Here is a 19,728-nt window from a genome sequence, read left to right on the forward strand (position 1 = left end):
AAATGAAAAATGTGTCGTTTTTCCATTATCCGTTTTGACTCGGAAATCAAAATAACAAATCATACAGTACATGGAAGTGTTTCTAAAATCCCCTTTGGGGAAAAATAATGGTGTGGAAAAACGATTGGAACCATTTCCGAGTTTGACCACTAGGTTGTATGGGTATTATAAATCATACTCCTAGAGCGTCTACTAAATGACTAAAATAAAAATACATGTAAATTGAAAAAATAAAATAATTAGACTTGCAGGGGTAGCCTACTCGGGGAGTTTTGTGAAACACTGGCCATAACCAACAGAGGGCATTGTGGGAGAATGTGTCAGCTCTGAGGGGGAGAGGGGGATGACGACGTGTATCTTAATAACGGGGAGAGAAGACGAATTGGACTTTCAAACGACAAGAGATTCATTATGAACCGTCGGACATCAAAGTGTATCATGCTAAACATCTAACGGAAAGCGATTGAATGTGTTTGATTCGGTCTTCATGGCTCGTAAGACATCGTCAAAATCCACTTTATCTAAGTTGGCGCTGCTAAGGACAGTTGGCTAACTAGTTAGCATTGTGGTTAGCATTATCTTTTTGCTCCAACGGAGGAAGGAAGGGGAACAGTTGACGCACTGCTCGGCTAGCGGGCTGTTAGCTAGTAACTTAGCTAACTTAGTTACGTTGTTTCTTTATACCTGACTCATTCAGTTTGACAACTAACTTCAAAGAAAATAATTGTGAATGTATCACTTTTTTTGTTGTATTTAGCTACTACTAGAGCTATCAGCTAACAAACCAGCAAGATTATCATATTCATAAACGGTTGCTTTGGGGTTTGAAGCATTTGATCCAGACCCTGTTGGAAAGGCAGCATCAGATCAGCTGTGATGGCTACAGATATGATCGAGAGTGAGGTAGTGCTGAAGGCTGCGGGTGATAACGATATGAGTCTGAACAATAGCCCAGACCTAGACACACCCAGGATTTATGAGAGCCTGGGAGGAGATATCAGGGACACTCCGAGCCCTTCGTCTTCGGCAGTGTCAGGAGGAGAAGAGGAAGAAGATTTAGAAGACCTGCAAAACAGCAGCACAGAGCTTTCATTGGAAAATGGCGAAGAGGCCGCAGGAGCAGCGCTACAGAGGCCAACCCAAACAGGAGGTCCGGCGCAGGAAACGGTGACTCCAGACAATGGAGAAAAACAGGAAGAAGGGGTGGAGGTGGTGCCATGCTCCACTCCCGTCAGAATGCCCCAGACATACTCAACCTCTGGACATAATGGAAGGTATGCGCTCACTTCTTTCTCACCACTGTGCTATCTTGTACACTTTAGTTAGAACAGTTTTATGTCAATACCTATACAGGAAGACTGCAGTCGGCCTAGAGCTGCTTATTATCAATGTTATTGTGCTAATGTCCTTTATTGTCAGCGTGATGGCATCAATATTATGCATGTTCCTGATATCGCAGCCAGCTATCCCAGGAAATTGCAACAACACAAACCTGACAAATACCAACACACATCCATTCAAAATCCTATTTTCCCCAAAACCTAACTCCTAAACCCAACCCCAAACTCTAACCCTAATTGTAACCCTAAACCCAACCCCACAGGGATGATTTTCCTTGTTTAACTATCCTTGTGGGGACCTTTGGGGATTTCATTTCCCTATGAGGATAGAAGAACAAGACCACACACACACAATGAGCAACACTACTACATACTACCACGGTGGACAGCATCAGTTTACTCTGTCTACCACTGATTTCTCTTGCTGTGTATAACATTAGGCCTGCTGAATAAACAGGTCTCTGACTTCATTAAGTTTAGTTCATTAATTGGCAGACTGAACTGTCATTTACTCAGCATTTATACAGTTAGTTTTAGAGAATCACATTAGAGGCTGTCATGGTTGAGTCCATCTCTTCCTGTGGCGATTTCAGATTCAGTGTTTAATAGTCACGTGTACAGGGTTGCAGGTATGGTTGCAGGGTACAGTGAAAATCTTATGCTCCGAGCTCCAACTTGCAGGACTAAGTTAAATTAACTAATGAAAATGGTAATTAAAAACCCAACAGTATGAACAGAAAGAGCACTAACTGTAGCAGTGATTAATAAATACATTGGGGTGGAGGCAGAATAAAGACTGTTGAGGTGGAATGACCGTAGGGGGAGAGGCGTGACCGTTTTGGGGTAATGACCGTAGGGGGAGAGGCGTGACCGTTTTGGGGTAATGACCGTAGGGGGAGAGGCGTGACCGTTTTGGGGTAATGACCGTAGGGGGAGAGGCGTGATCGTTTTGGGGTAATGACCGTAGGGGGAGGCGTGACCGTTTTGGGGTAATGACCGTAAGGGGGGGAGGCGTGACCGTTTTGGGGTAATGACCGTAGGGGGAGAGGCGTGACCGTTTTGGGGTAATGACCGTAGGGGGAGAGGCGTGACCGTTTTGGGGTAATGACCGTAGGGGGAGAGGCGCGACTGTTTTGGGGTAATGACCGTAGGGGGGGAGGTGTGACCGTTTTGCTGTAATGACCGTAGGGGGAGAGGCGTGACCGTTTTGCTGTAATGACCGTAGGGGAGAGGCGTGACCGTTTTGCTGTAATGACCATAGGGGGGGAGGCGTGACCGTTTTGGTTTAATTACCGTAGGTGGAGAGGCGTGACTGTTTTGGGGTAATGACCGTAGGGGGGGGGAGGTGTGACCGTTTTGGGGTAATGACCGTAGGGGGAGAGGTGTGACCTATGAGGTGGAATGACCATGACCGTAGGGGGAGAGGTGTGACCGTTTTGGTTTAATTACCGTAGGTGGAGAGGCGTGACTGTTTTGGGGTAATGACCGTATGGGGGGAGGCGTGACCGTTTTGGGGTAATGACCGTAGGGGGGAGGCGTGACCGTTTTTGGGTAATGACTGAAGGGGGAGAGGTGTGACCGTTGTGGGGATGACCATAGGGGGAGTGGTGTGACTGTTTTTGGGTAATGACCATAGGGGGAGTGGTGTGACCGTTAAGAAGGATTGACCGTAGGGGGAGTGCCGTGACCGTTGAGAAGGATTGACCGTAGGGGGAGTGGTGTGACCGTTTTGGGGTAATGACCGTAGGGGGAGAGGTGTGACTGTTTTTGGGTAATGACCGTAGGGGGAGCGTCGTGACCGTTGTGGGGATGCCCATAGGGGGAGCAGTGTGACCGTTTTGGGGTAATGACCGTAGGGGGAGTGGTGTGACCATTTTGGGGTAATGACCGTAGGGGGGGGAGGTGTGACCGTTTTGGGGTAATGACCGTAGGGGGAGAGGTGTGACCTATGAGGTGGAATGACCATGACCGTAGGGGGAGAGGTGTGACCGTTTTGGTTTAATTACCGTAGGTGGAGAGGCGTGACTGTTTTGGGGTAATGACCGTATGGGGGGAGGCGTGACCGTTTTGGGGTAATGACCGTAGGGGGGAGGCGTGACCGTTTTTGGGTAATGACTGAAGGGGGAGAGGTGTGACCGTTGTGGGGATGACCATAGGGGGAGTGGTGTGACTGTTTTTGGGTAATGACCATAGGGGGAGTGGTGTGACCGTTAAGAAGGATTGACCGTAGGGGGAGTGCCGTGACCGTTGAGAAGGATTGACCGTAGGGGGAGTGGTGTGACCGTTTTGGGGTAATGACCGTAGGGGGAGAGGTGTGACTGTTTTTGGGTAATGACCGTAGGGGGAGCGCCGTGACCGTTGTGGGGATGCCCATAGGGGGAGCAGTGTGACCGTTTTGGGGTAATGACCGTAGGGGGAGTGGTGTGACCATTTTGGGGTAATGACCGTAGGGGGAGAGGTGTGACTGTTTTTGGGTAATGACCATAGGGGGAGAGGTGTGACCGTTGAGAAGGATTGACCGTAGGGGGAGTGGTGTGACTGTTTTTGGGTAATGACCATAGGGGGATCGCCGTGACCGTTGAGAAGGATTGACCGTAGGGGGGAGGTGTGACCGTAGGGGGAGAGGCGTGACCGTAGGGGGAGAGGCGTGACCGTAGGGGGAGAGGCGTGACCGTAGGGGGAGAGGCGTGACCGTAGGGGGAGAGGCGTGACCGTAGGGGGAGAGGCGTGACCGTAGGGGGATCAGCAGTGTTTGTTGTTATTTACTGGACATTACATATTGATAAGGACTTTTGAAGTACTTAGCATAGCAATCTAGAGCCACTGCCTGTTCCAGGTGCTGGACAAGCTGCTGGTAACCTCGCAGGAAGTGGTCCAGTGTACGCAGTAGGTGTCCTACCCACCGGGTCCCGCCATTTCTGGTGGGCACCAGTGGTGTGTGCCCAAGAGCCTGGAAGCTGTTTACCAGGTTTGCACTGTTCAGTGGACTGGTGTGGTAGAAAGTGTAGAGCCCACTGAGGTCTTCTACTTTTTGATAAATCACGTTGGACCGGATGGCATCAGAACAGGTCAGTTCAAGGCGGTGTGCCATACAGTGGATGCCGATGATGTCGGCCCTGTCCCCCTACAGCCGGCTGACCACACCATTCTTGGCTCTGGTCATCACAGCAGCTCCATCTGTTCCCAGAGTGACCAACTTGCTCCCCCACTCATCACACACTCCCTCCATGATGGCTCTGATGGCCCCACTCATCACAACTCCCTCCATGATGCCTCTGATGGCCCCACTCATCACACACTCCCTCCATGATGGCTCTGATGGCCCCACTCATCACACACTCCCTCCATGATAGCTCTGATGGCCCCACTCATCACACACTCCCTCCATGATGGCTCTGATGGCCCCACTCATCACACACTCCCTCCATGATGGCTCTGATGGCCCCACTCATCACACACTCCCTCCATGATGGCTCTGATGGCCCCACTCATCACACACTCCCTCCATGATGCCTCTGATGGCCCCACTCATCACACACTCCCTCCATGATGGCTCTGATGGCCCCACTCATCACACACTCCCTCCATGATGCCTCTGATGGCCCCACTCATCACACACTCCCTCCATGATAGCTCTGATGGCCCCACTCATCACACACTCCCTCCATGATGTCTCTGATGGCCCCACTCATCACACACTCCCTCCATGATGGCTCTGATGGCCCCACTCATCACACACTCCCTCCATGATGCCTCTGATGGCCCCACTCATCACACACTCCCTCCATGATGTCTCTGATGGCCCCACTCATCACACACTCCCTCCATGATGGCTCTAAATGGTGTTGGTTATGTGTGCTGCGTCTGCCTTCTCCACCGACTTGATGCCAACAAACTTCGCCTCGATCTTGCCTCTGTGACAGAATCTGACATAAACTAACTCCTCTTTCACAGAACTCCTCCTCTTTCACAGAACTATCTGTGGACCCACCTGACATGATGGAGAGAAATGTGGTGTTTTTCAGATTCTGTCTGATGTTGTTTCTCTCTACCGCTGCACCATATTGCATAAACTCTTTGGTCTGCTTCTCATTTCTGTATACTTTTTTCTTCTTCAACCAAGCTGCAAAAATCAAACATCAGATTCATTCAATAACAATTAAATATACAATAATTTTATCCAATATAGCTGGCAGTTGATTGTGCTAAATTAGCCTTAAGGATCCACATTATAAGGCTGGTAAAGTAAATTGTGTCACAGTGCTTTAAAATGTAAACAGCATCTGGAGACAAACATTAAAATAGAATGTTACAGAGCCATAGGAAGGCATGGAGATCCATGCCAGCATCAGTAGGCCTATCATTTTATGGTATTTATTAGGGCTGGACGATAGTAAAACGTCTATTGTTTATTTCGTTGTTGCAAGTTACACTCTTTACGGCAATATTTTTTGTCAATTGGACGACGCTTTGCGTTCTTCCACATGCCGTGTGGAAGGAAATTTGCAACACAAACAAACATGGAGGAGAATGAACATGACACAGCACGGAGACACAGCGCTCATACCTAAAAAGATGGGCTACTTCGGTCACATGGACGTGGTTTGGGTATGAAAAGTCTGACAAGCGACCAGAAAACCATCCTCTGCCAAATATGCCGCAGGCCGGTCCCGACCACAGACTAACACCACTAACCTCTTTTACCACCTACGCAGGAGTCATGTGGAACAGGCCGGTCCCGACAATAGACTCTAATACCACTAACCTCTTTTACCACCTACGCAGGAGTCATGTGGAACAGGCCGGTCCCGACAACAGACTCTAATACCACTAACCTCTTTTACCACCTACGCAACAATCATGTGACTCAGTACAGAAAGAGTCTACGGATGACGAGAGTCTACGGATGACGAGAGTCTACGGATGACGTTGCAGGAGGCTTTTGCCGGTGACACACCGTATGGCAAAGAATCCCGAAGATGGAAGGAGATAACTGCTGCCGTTACAACTTACATCTGCAAAGACACCAATTTACACGGTGGAAACGGGGGTTTTGTGAGTTGGTGCCAACTCTCGACCCCAGGTACCAAATGCACATTGAGATGTGACCCGTATTAATGCCGAAATAACATGCCAAACAGGCAAGCCCCCCAAAATATATATTTTAGGGCTATATAAAAAAAAATACCTATAGTTTAAGTGTTTTCTATTTACCTTTTTTGGATTTTATACATTAATATTTTATATTTTGTTAATTGCTTAATTGAAAATTTGCACAGAGGTTGTAAATAAAAGGAGAAATAACCAAATATGAGTAAATACCTTTTATTTGTTGAGTATAATTCAAAATGTAATAAGAAATAGTCCTTTACATGTGGGCAATTTATATGAACTATTTATTCATTGAATTTACAGAGAATGTGCTATATAGTGAGTGATATGTTGTCGGGATATGAAATGACCTATATCGGGATATGTATTGTTATCGGGATATGAAATGACCTATATCGGGATATGTATTGTTACCGGGATATGAAATGACCTATATCGGGATATGTATTGTTATCGGGATATGAAATGACCTTTTTCGGGATATGAGATTTTGGTCATGTCGCCCAGCCCTAGTATTTATACACTATTTTGAGGTGAACCAAAGCTTATCAAGAGCTGAGAAATAACCTCCAATACTGGACCACGTCTGCTAAATAGACTTTTAAAAACTAACTACAACAGTACTAGTCTAGCTACGAGACTAACAACATTTTCACTTACTCACACATCCACTCCAAGTCAGAAAGTGGTCTCGTCTTCTTGCCAATGGCATGTACAGTCCTAAACCGTGTCTTCGTGCTGGTCTGCTCTGACATTTCCATTAGCGCCATCACAGAGGGTGTCAAGGGGAGAGGCTCCGATTGAGCCCGGTGTCACAGACACGCAGGCAATGTGACACTTGTTGTGTTCATGGTCACGAATGTTCTCCAGCTTCATTGTTTTATTTCAGATGACAAACAAGTTGTTTCTGCTGTTATTTTCAGCATATTGGTGACACGCATAACAACTCATCACCACAGCCTCAACATCATACTGTAGCCAGCCTCTTGAAACTCCTTTATCTCCAAACCTCCATTTCTCACACAACTTTATTTTTATGTGTGATGTGTCCTCCTCTTCTGTCAGTGGGTTTTTGTTTCAAAGGTTTGCTTACTCCAGGTAAATGTCGCCACATAACAGCTATTTAATGAACGGTAGCGAGCAGCAGAACCGTGGCAAGTGAGCGATGTCGAGTAGCTGATGTCCCATATGGTAAGTGCCGCGAATTGCCGCGAAGCTAGGAGCACTCAGTCTCTGGCTGGCAAGCAGGAGTCGTTTCCTCCGAGCCATCATGCCGGATATTTTATTACATGACTATTTTGGTACAAACACTTACCCGCCAGTGTTAGTTGGTCCTGGTCAGTCCCTGGATGGGAGTCCACATGCTGCTGGAAGTGGTGTTGGAGGGCCAGCAGGAGGCACTCTTTCCTCTGGTCATTAACCCGCCAGTGTGGCGGATAGCCTTCTGAAATTTACTCACCAAACGGAAAATCTACCCTCATTTGGCGCTTGGCGGGTGTTAATTTCGGACCCTGGATGTGGAAGAATGACCATAGGGGGAGCAGCATGACTGTTGAGGGGGAATGACTGTTGAGGGGGAATGACTGTTGAGGGGGAATGACTGTTGAGGGGGAATGACTGTTGAGGGGGAATGACTGTTGAGGGGGAATGACTGTTGAGGGGGAATGACTGTTGAGGGGGAATGACTGTTGAGGGGGAATGACTGTTGAGGGGGAATGACTGTTGAGGGGGAATGACTGTTGAGGGGGAATGACTGTTGAGGGGGAATGACTGTTGAGGGGGAATGACTGTTGAGGGGGAATGACCGTTGAGGGGGAATGACGGTGACTGTTGAGGGGGGAATGACCGTAGGGGGAGCAGTGTGACCGTTGTGGGGGAATGACCGTAGGGGGAGCAGTGTGACCGTTGTGGGGGAATGACCGTAGGGGGAGCAGTGTGACCGCTGTGGGGGAATGACCGTAGGGGGAGCAGTGTGACCGCTGTGGGGGAATGACCGTAGGGGGAGCAGTGTGACCGTTGTGGGGGAATGACCGTAGGGGGAGCAGTGTGACCGTTGTGGGGGAATGACCGTAGGGGGAGCAGTGTGACCGTTGTGGGGGAATGACCGTAGGGGGAGCAGTGTGACCGTTGTGGGGGAATGACCGTAGGGGGAGCAGTGTGACCGTTGTGGGGGAATGACCGTAGGGGGAGCAGTGTGACCGCTGTGGGGGAATGACCGTAGGGGGAGCAGTGTGACCGCTGTGGGGGAATGACCGTAAAGGGAGCAGTGTGACCGCTGTGGGGGAATGACCGTAGGAGGAGCAGTGTGACCGCTGTGGGGGAATGACCGTAGGGGAGCAGTGTGACCGCTGTGGGGGAATGACCGTAGGGGGAGCAGTGCGACCGCTGTGGGGGAATGACCGTAGGGGGAGCAGTGCGACCGCTGTGGGGGAATGACCGTAGGGGGAGCAGTGCGACCGCTGTGGGGGAATGACCGTAGGGGGAGCAGTGCGACCGCTGTGGGGGAATGACCGTAGGGGGAGCAGTGCGACCGCTGTGGGGGAATGACCGTAGGGGGAGCAGTGCGACCGCTGTGGGGGAATGACCGTAGGGGGAGCAGTGTGACCGCTGTGGGGGAATGACCGTAGGGGGAGCAGTGTGACCGCTGTGGGGGAATGACCGTAGGGGGAGCAGTGTGACCGCTGTGGGGGAATGACCGTAGGGGGAGCAGTGTGACCGCTGTGGGGGAATGACCGTAGGGGGAGCAGTGTGACCGCTGTGGGGGAATGACCGTAGGGGGAGCAGTGTGACCGTTGTGGGGGAATGACCGTAGGGGGAGCAGTGTGACCGCTGTGGGGGAATGACCGTAGGGGGAGCAGTGTGACCGCTGTGGGGGAATGACCGTAGGGGGAGCAGTGTGACCGCTGTGGGGGAATGACCGTAGGGGGAGCAGTGTGACCGCTGTGGGGGAATGACCGTAGGGGGAGCAGTGTGACCGCTGTGGGGGAATGACCGTAGGGGGAGCAGTGTGACCGCTGTGGGGGAATGACCGTAGGGTGAGACCAGATGCTGCAGGAAGTGGTGTTGGAGGGCCAGTAGGAGGCACCCTTTCCTCTGGTCTAAAAAAATTATCTCATTGCCCCAGGGCAGTGATTGAGGACGTTGCACTGTGTAGGGTACTGTCTTTCGGTGTCCTGACTTTCTGTGGCCACTAAAGATCCCATGTCACTTATCGTAAGAGTAGGGGTGTTAACCCCGATGTCCTGACTAAATACCCAATCTGGGTATATATCATGGTCACCTAATCATCCCCAGTTTACAATTGGCTCATTCATCACCCTTCCTCTCCCCTGTAACTATCCCCCAGGTTGTTGCTGTAAATGAGAATGTGTTCTCAGTCAACATACCTGGTAAAATAAAAATATGGATAAGGCTGAGCTGTAGTCGATGAACAGCATCCTCACATATGCATTCCTTTTGTCCAGGTGGGTAAGGGCCGTGTGCAGTGCAGTGGTGATTGCGTCATCCATGGATCTGTCAGTGCGGTAGGCGGGTTGAAGGTTGAGTGTGTTGGGAGGGAGGAGGTGATATGGTCTTTGACTAGACTGAGTGTGTCGCCAACGTTGTCATCGGGGGCTCTCCTCGGTGGCTCAGGGTCATTGTGCTCGAATCGTAAGATAAAGGGCTTTAGCTCCTTCGGTAGGGTGTCGTTAGTGACCGCGATGTGGTTGGCTTTCTTTTTGTAATCCATTCTTTTTAGGAGCCCCTGCCACTTACGCCTTGTGTACGACCCGCTGAATTGCTCCTCAACTTTGTTCCTATATGTTTCGCCATCTTGATCGATCTGCGTAAGTTGTATTTCTACTGTTTAACCAAACTATTGTCTTCTGTCACCTCCCCTGTTGAGAGAGAAACACTAGAAAACACTGTTTTATTGGAGCTCAAGGTGAGGTGCCCTCTTGAAAAGTTATTGATTCAAGATTTTGTTTGGGGAGAACAGTAGCATATGGGTCATTCCATGTCATTTCAGCACTTTCTTAAGTTCTGAAATTGTTTGTGTATTTAGAAAAAGATAATATTAGCATTCCGCCAACCCTAGCCACTCTTACCCAGATGGTCATGCGCAGTCGCAATCTTCGCTCTCTCTCTCCCACTACTCCTCTCTCCTCTTCTATCCTATCATCTCTACCTTCTGCTAAATCCTTCTCCCTCCTGTCTACTCCTTTCTGCATCTCCTGTCTCCTGATTCTGCCTCTTTAACAAATATTACTTTTCTTTCCATTTATTACTTATTTATTACTGTATTTATTGATTTATTTTGCTCCCCATTAATTATATCTCTACTTTGCACATTCTTCCACTGCAAATCTACCATTCCAGTGTACTTGCTATATTGTATGTATTTTTTTTATTTTTTTTGCCTTTACCTCCCTTATCTCACCTCATTTGCTCACATTGTATATAGACTTATTTTTCTACTGTATTATTGACTGTATGTTTTGTTTATTCCATGTGTAACTCTGTTGTATGTGTCGAATCTGCTTTGCTTTATCTTGGATAATTGTAAGTGAGAACTTGTTCTCAACTTGCCTACCTGGTTAAATAAAGGTGAAATAAAAAAAATATATATATATATTTTTTTTTATTACTTAAACTTATATTATAAAAAACAATCTTCACATAATCACTACACATGGTTGATGATATTACTAGTTTATCTAGCTTGTCCTGCGTTGCATGTAATCAATGTGGTGCCTGTTAATTTACCATCGAATCACAGCCTTTTTCAACTTCGCCAAACGGGTGACGATTTCACAAAAGCACAAACATTGCGCAAATGTACCTAACCATAAACATCAATGCCTTTCTTAAAATCAATACACAGAAGTATATTCTTTAAAACCTGCATATCTAGTTAAAATAAAATAATACATGTTAGCAGGCAATATTAACTGCGGGAATTGTGTCACTTCTCTTGCGTTCAGTGCAAGCAGAGTCACGGTATATGCAGCAGTTTGGGCTGCATGACTCTTTGCGAACTGTGTGAAGACCATTTCTTCCTAACAAAGACCTTAATTAATTTGACCTTAATTAATTTGCCAGAATTTTACATAATTATGACATAACATTGAACGTTGTGCAATGTAACAGCAATATTTAGACTTAGGGTTGCCCCCCAATGTAACAGCAATATTTAGACTTAGGGATGCCACCCATTGTAACAGCAATATTTAGACTTATGGATGCCACCCATTGTAACAGCAATATTTAGACATATGGATGCCACCCAATGTAACAGCAATATTTAGACTTAGGGTTGCCACCCAATGTAACAGCAATATTTAGACTGATGGATGCCACCCATTGTAACAGCAATATTTAGACATATGGATGCCACCCAATGTAACAGCAATATTTAGACTTAGGGTTGCCACCCAATGTAACAGCAATATTTAGACTGATGGATGCCACCCATTGTAACAGCAATATTTAGACATATGGATGCCACCCAATGTAACAGCAATATTTAGACATATGGATGCCACCCATTCGATAAAATACGTAACGGTTCCGTATTTCACAGAAAGAATAAAAGTTTTATTTTCGAAATCGTAGTTTCCGGATTTTACCATATTCATGACCAAAGGCTCGTATTTCTGTGTGTTTATTATGTTATAATTAACTCCATTATTTGATAGAGCAGTCTGACTGACCGGTGGTAGGCAGAAGCAGGCTCGTCAGCATTCATTCAAACAGCACTTTACTGCGTTTGCCAGCAGCTCTTAGCAATGCTTGAAGCACAGCGCTGTTTGACTTCAAGCCTATAAACTTCCGAGATTAGGCTGGAAATACTATAGTGCCTATAAGAACATCCAATAGTCAAAGGTATATGAAATGCAAATGGTATAGAGAGAATAACTGCAACCTAAAATACCTGGGAATATTGAAGACTCATGTTAAAAGGAACCACCAGCTTTCATATGTTCTCATGTTCTGAGCAAGGAACTTAAACGTTAGCTTTTTTACATGGCACATATTGCACTTTTACTTCTCCAACACTGTTTTTGCATTATTTAAACCAAATTGAACATGTTTCATTATTTATTTGAAACTACATTTATTTTATCGATGTATTATATTAAGTTAAAATAAGTGTTCGTTCAGTATTGTTGTTTTTTAAAATATTTTTATTTCACCTTTATTTATCCAGGTTGGCCAGTTGAGAACAAGTTCTCATTTAAAACTGTGACCTGGCCAAGATAAAGCAAAGCAGTGCGACACAAACAACAACACAGAGTTACACATGGAATAAACAAACATACAGTCAACACAATAGAAAAATCTATATACAGTGTGTGCAAATGTAGTAAGATTGGGGAGGTAAGGCAATAAATAGGCCATAGTGGTGAAAATAATTACAATTTAGCAATTAAACACTGGAGTGACAGATGTGCAGAAGATGAATGCAAGTAGAGATACTGGGGTGCAAAGGAGCAAAAAAAACAACAATATGGGGATGAGGTAGTTGGGTGGGCTATTTACAGATGGGCTGTGTACAGGTGCAATGATTGGTAAGTTGCTCTGACAGCTGATGCTTAAAGTTAGAGAGGGAGATGTAAGTCTCCAGCTTCAGTCATTTTTGCAATTCGTTCCAGTCATCGGCAGCAGAGAATGCGGCCAAAGGAGGAGTTTGTTTTGGGGATGACCAGTGAAATATATCTGCTGGAGCGCGTACTATGGTTGGGTGCTGAGATAAGGCGGGGCTTTACCTAGCAAAGAATGATAGATGACCTGGAGCCAGTGGGTTTGGTGATGAATATGAAGCGAGGGCCAGCCAACGAGAGCATACAGGTTCCAGTGGTGGGTAGTATATGGGATGGTACTGTGATAGACTACATCCATAGACTACATTTGCTGAGTAGAGTGTTGGAGAGTATTTTGAAAATGACATCGCCGAAGTCAAGAATCGAAAGGATAGTCAGTTTTACGAGGGTATGTTTGGCAGCATGAGTGAAGGATGCTTTGTTGCGAAATAGGAAGCCAAATCTAGATTTAACTTTGGATTGGAGATGCTTAATGTGAGCCTGGAGGGAGAGTTTACAGTCTAAACAGACATCTAGGTATTTGTAGTTGTCCACATATTCTAAGTCAGAACCGTCCAGAGTAGTGATGCTAGACGGGCAGGCGGGTGCGGGCAGCGATTGGTTGAAGAGCATGCAATTAGTTTTACTTGCATTTAAGAGCAGCTGGAGGCCACGGAAGGAGAGTTGTATGGCATTGAAGCTGGTCTTGAGGTTTGTTAACACAGTGTCCAAAGAATGGCCAGAAGTATACAGAATGGTGTTATCTGCGTAGAGGTGGATCAGAGAATCACCCGCAGCAAGAGCGACATTGATGTATACAGAGAAAAGAGTCGACCCGAGAATTGAGCCCTGTGGCACCTCCATAGAGACTGTCAGAGGTCCGGACAACAGGCCCTCCGATTTGAACTCTATTGGAGAAGTAGTTGGTGAACCAGGCGAGGCAGTCATTTGAGAAGTGAAGGCTATGCTGGTCATTTATGAACATTTGAACATCTTGGCCATGTTCTGTTATAATCTCCACCCGGCACAGCCAGAAGAGGACTGGCCATCCCACATATGCTCTCTCTAATTCTCTCTTTCTTTCTCTCTCTCGGAGGACCTGAGCCCTAGGACCATGCCCCAGGAATACCTGACATGATGACTCCTTGCTGTCCCCAGTCCACCTGACTGTGCTACTGCTCCAGTTTCAACTGTTCTGCCTTATTATTATTCGACCATGCTGGTCATTTATGAACATTTGAACATCTTGGCCATGTTCTGTTATAATCTCCACCCGGCACAGCCAGAAGAGGACTGGCCACCCCACATAGCCTGGTTCCTCTCTAGGTTTCTTCCTAGGTTTTGGCCTTTCTAGGGAGTTTTTCCTAGCCACCGTGCTTCTACACCTGCATTGCTTGCTGTTTGGGGTTTTAGGCTGGGTTTCTGTACAGCACTTTGAGATATCAGCTGATGTACGAAGGGCTATATAAATAAATTTGATTTGATATTGAGTCTTCCAATAACAATGCGGTGATTGACCGAGTCGAAAGCTTTACACGGAACCCAAACCAGCTGTGCGCGTGCACCACATTTATTTTGTTTCCCTACACCAAACATGATCATGACACCCAGGTTAAAATATCAACACAAACTCTGAACCAATGACATTCATTTGGGGACAGGTCGAAAAGCATTAAACATGAAACATGTATGGCAATTTAGCTAGTTAGCTTGCACTTGCTAGCTAATTTGTCCTGGGATATAAACATTGAGTTGTTATTTTACCTGAAATGGACAAGGTCCTCTAATCCGACAATTAATCCACACATAAAACGACCAACCGAATCGTTTCTAGTCATCTCTCCTCCTTCCAGGCTTTTTCATTTTTGGTGATCGGCATCTAAACTTTCATAGTATTACCACGACGGCCGGCAAAACAGTTTGTCTTTCAATCACCCACGTGGGTATAACCAATGAGGAGATGGCGCATGGATACCTGCTTCTATAAACCAATGAGGAGATGGGAGAGGCAGGACTTTTAGCGTGATCTGCGTCAGAAATAGGAGTTCTATTTTAGCCCTTGGCATCACAGACGCTCGTTGGTGCAATAATTGAAAAACATGGATTTCAAACTTTATTTTGTGCCACTTGCGCACGCGACGTGTCCGGTCTGGTCAGCATGTTAGCCAGGTTGAAGACGGATGCACAGTACTGTCTTTTATCGATGGAGGTTATGATATCGTTTAGGACCTTGAGCGTGGCTGAGGTCAGAAACCAGATTGCATAGTGGAGAAGGTACAGTGGGATTCGAAATGGTCGGTGATCTGTTTGTTAACTTGGCTTTCGAATACTTTAGAAAGGCAGGGTTAGGAAAGATCTGTAACAGTTTGGGTCTAGAGTGTCTCCCCATTTGAAGCGGGGGATGACCGCGGCAGCTTTCCAATCTCAGACGATATGAGAGGTCAAACAGGCTAGTAATAGGGGTTGCAACAATTTCGGCGGATAATTTTAGAGATGGTCCAGATTGTTTAGCCCAGCTTGATTGTACAGGTCCAGGTTTTGCAGCTCTTTCAGAACATCAGCTGTCTGGATTTGGGTGAAGGAGAAATGGGGTAGTCTTGGGCAAGTTGCTGTGGGGGATGCAGAGCTGTTGCCTGGGGTAGGGGTAGCCAGGTGGAAGGCATGGCCAGCTGTAGAAAAATGCTTATTGAAATTCTCGATTATCGTAGATTTATCTGTGGTGACAGAGTTTCCTAGCCTCAGTGCAGTGGACAGCTGGGAGGAGGTGCTCTTATTCTCTATGGACTTTACAGTGTCCCAGTACTTTTTGGAGTTTGTGCAACAGGATGCAAATTTCTGTTTGAAAAAGCTAGCCTTTGGAGTGGAACTGTGGGCTGCAGGGCCTGGGTTAACCTCTACATCACCAGAGGAGGAGTTTGATGAGGGTATGGCTAAAGGCTATAAGGACTGGCTGTCCAGTGTGTTGGGAACAGAGAATAAAAGGAGCAGATTTCTGGGCGTGGTAGAATAGATTCAGGGCATAATGTACAGACAATGGTATGGTAGGATGTGAGTACAGTGGAGGTAAACCTAGGCGTTGAGTGATGATGAGAGCGGTTTTGTCTCTGGAGGCACCAGTTAAGTCAGGTGAGGTGACCGCAGGTGTGTGGGGTGGGACGAAAGAGCTATTTAAGGCATTTTGAAATAAAACTGTAAGAACATGCCAAGACAGCAGTAGACATATTGACACCAGCGAGAGGCATAAAGCAATGGCAGGTGTTGATCAGGAGAGCTAAGACAACAACTGGTAAATGGCGATGAATGGGCATAGCGGGTCCGTTAGGTACATTCAAATCAAATTGATTTGTCACATACACATGGTTACAGGACCTGGGTTCTAGGCTGTGGCCGACAGGTAAACTAAAGGAGGTACCGTGTTATTGAAACAGTCCAGAGGGCATCAGCTGTGTAGCCGAGTGATCATAGGGTTAAAAGAGCAGCAATAGGTGAGTCAGGATGCCGTTCGGTAGTCACTACTACGCTAGGTGAGTCAGGGTGCCGTTCGGTAATCACTACTACACTAGGCGAGAAGGGGACAAATCAAATCAAATCAAATTTTATTTGTCACATACACATGGTTAGCAGATGTTAATGCGAGTGTAGCGAAATGCTTGTGCTTCTAGTTCTGACAATGCAGTAATAACAAGTAATCTAACTAACAATTCCAAAACTACTGTCTTGTACACAGTGTAAGGGGATAAAGAATATGTACATAAGGATATATGAATGAGTGATGGTACAGAGCAGCATAGGCAAGATACAGTAGATGGTATCGAGTACAGTATGTACAAATGAGATGAGTATGTAAACAAAGTGGCATAGTTTAAAGTGGCTAGTGATACATGTATTACATAAGGATACAGTCGATGATATAGAGTACAGTATATACGTATGCATATGAGATGAATAATGTAGGGTAAGTAACATTATATAAGGTAGCATTGTTTAAAGTGGCTAGTGATATATTTACATCATTTCCCATCAATTCCCATTATTAAAGTGGCTGGAGTTGAGTCAGTGTCAGTGTGTTGGCAGCAGCCACTCAGTGTTAGTGGTGGCTGTTTAACAGTCTGATGGCCTTGAGATAGAAGCTGTTTTTCAGTCTCTCGGTCCCAGCTTTGATGCACCCACCTGTACTGACCTCGCCTTCTGGATGATAGCGGGGTGAACAGGCAGTGGCTCGGGTGGTTGATGTCCTTGATGATCTTTATGGCCTTCCTGTGACATCGGGTGGTGTAGGTGTCCTGGAGGGCAGGTAGTTTGCCCCCGGTGATGCGTTGTGCAGACCTCACTACCCTCTGGAGAGCCTTACGGTTGAGGGCGGTGCAGTTGCCATACCAGGCGGTGATACAGCCCGCCAGGATGCTCTCGATTGTGCATCTGTAGAAGTGTGTGAGTGCTTTTGGTGACAAGCCGAATTTCTTCAGCCTCCTGAGGTTGAAGAGGCGCTGCTGCGCCTTCTTCACGATGCTGTCTGTGTGAGTGGACCAATTCAGTTTGTCTGTGATGTGTATGCCGAGGAACTTAAAACTTGCTACCCTCTCCACTACTGTTCCATCGATGTGGATAGGGGGGTGTTCCCTCTGCTGTTTCCTGAAGTCCACAATCATCTCCTTAGTTTTGTTGACGTTGAGTGTGAGGTTATTTTCCTGACACCACACTCCGAGGGCCCTCACCTCCTCCCTGTAGGCCGTCTCGTCGTTGTTGGTAATCAAGCCTACCACTGTTGTGTCGTCCGCAAACTTGATGATTGAGTTGGAGGCGTGCGTGGCCACGCAGTCGTGGGTGAACAGGGAGTACAGGAGAGGGCTCAGAACGCACCCTTGTGGGGCCCCAGTGTTGAGGATCAGCGGGGAGGAGATGTTGTTGCCTACCCTCACCACCTGGGGGCGGCCCGTCAGGAAGTCCAGTACCCAGTTGCACAGGGCGGGGTCGAGACCCAGGGTCTCGAGCTTGATGACGAGCTTGGAGGGTACTATGGTGTTGAATGCCGAGCTGTAGTCGATGAACAGCATTCTCACATAGGTATTCCTCTTGTCCAGATGGGTTAGGGCAGTGTGCAGTGTGGTTAAGATTGCATCGTCTGTGGACCTATTTGGGCGGTAAGCAAATTGGAGTGGGTCTAGGGTGTCAGGTAGGGTGGAGGTGATATGGTCCTTGACTAGTCTCTCAAAGCACTTCATGATGACGGATGTGAGTGCTACGGGGCGGTAGTCGTTTAGCTCAGTTACCTTAGCTTTCTTGGGAACAGGAACAATGGTGGCCCTCTTGAAGCATGTGGGAACAGCAGACTGGTATAGGGATTGATTGAATATGTCCGTAAACACACCGGCCAGCTGGTCTGCGCATGCTCTGATGGCGCGGCTGGGGATGCCGTCTGGGCCTGCAGCCTTGCGAGGGTTAACACGTTTAAATGTCTTACTCACCTCTGCTGCAGTGAAGGAGAGACCGCATGTTTTCGTTGCAGGCCGTGTCAGTGGCACTGTATTGTCCTCAAAGCGGGCAAAAAAGTTATTTAGTCTGCCTGGGAGCAAGACATCCTGGTCCGTGACTGGGTTGGATTTCTTCCTGTAGTCCGTGATTGACTGTAGACCCTGCCACATGCCTCTTGTGTCTGAGCCGTTGAATTGAGATTCTACTTTGTCTCTGTACTGGCGCTTAGCTTGTTTGATAGCCTTGCGGAGGGAATAGCTGCACTGTTTGTATTCGGTCATGTTACCAGACACCTTGCCCTGATTAAAAGCAGTGGTTCGCGCTTTCAGTTTCACACGAATGCTGCCATCAATCCACGGTTTCTGGTTAGGGAATGTTTTAATCGTTGCTATGGGAACGACATCTTCAACGCACGTTCTAATGAACTCGCACACCGAATCAGCGTATTCGTCAATGTTGTTATCTGACGCAATACGAAACATCTCCCAGTCCACGTGATGGAAGCAGTCTTGGAGTGTGGAGTCAGCTTGGTCGGACCAGCGTTGGACAGACCTCAGCGTGGGAGTCTCTTGTTTTAGTTTCTGTCTGTAGGCAGGGATCAACAAAATGGAGTCGTGGTCAGCTTTTCCGAAAGGGGGCGGGGCAGGGCCTTATATGCGTCGCGGAAGTTAGAGTAACAATGATCCAAGGTCTTTCCACCCCTGGTTGCGCAATCGATATGCTGATACAATTTAGGGAGTCTTGTTTTCAGATTAGCCATGTTAAAATCCCCAGCTACAATGAATGCAGCCTCCGGATAAATCGTTTCCAGTTTGCAGAGAGTTAAATAAAGTTTGTTCAGAGCCATCGATGTGTCTGCTTGGGGGGGGATATATACGGCTGTGATTATAATCGAAGAGAATTCTCTTGGTAGATAATGCGGTCTACATTTGATTGTGAGGAATTCTAAATCAGGTGAACAGAAGGATTTGAGTTCCTGTATGTTTCTTTCATCACACCATGTCACGTTGGCCATGAGGCATACGCCCCCGCCCCTCTTCTTACCAGAAAGATGTTTGTTTCTGTCAGCGCGATGCGTGGAGAAACCCGTTGGCTGCACCGCTTCGGATAGAGTCTCTCCAGTGAGCCATGTTTCAGTGAAGCAAAGGACGTTACAGTCTCTGATGTCCCTCTGGAATGCTACCCTTGCTCGGATTTCATCAACCTTGTTGTCAAGAGACTGGACATTGGCAAGAAGAATG

General features: G+C 47.1%; 1 protein-coding gene across 1 annotated transcript in view; it reads left to right on the forward strand.

The window, feature by feature from the left end:
* The first annotated feature begins 322 nt into the window (after positions 1-322).
* Positions 323-19,728, forward strand: part of LOC139406270 (BCL2 interacting protein 2) — a 69,510-nt gene continuing 50,104 nt past the window's right edge. The window contains exon 1 of the mRNA XM_071148722.1: positions 323-1,274. Coding sequence (XP_071004823.1) covers positions 877-1,274 — 398 coding nt within the window. The 5' untranslated portion in view covers positions 323-876. The remainder of the gene's footprint in view (positions 1,275-19,728) is intronic.

This window comes from Oncorhynchus clarkii, chromosome 4 (assembly GCF_045791955.1).
Source record: "Oncorhynchus clarkii lewisi isolate Uvic-CL-2024 chromosome 4, UVic_Ocla_1.0, whole genome shotgun sequence".
NCBI lineage: Eukaryota > Metazoa > Chordata > Actinopteri > Salmoniformes > Salmonidae > Oncorhynchus > Oncorhynchus clarkii.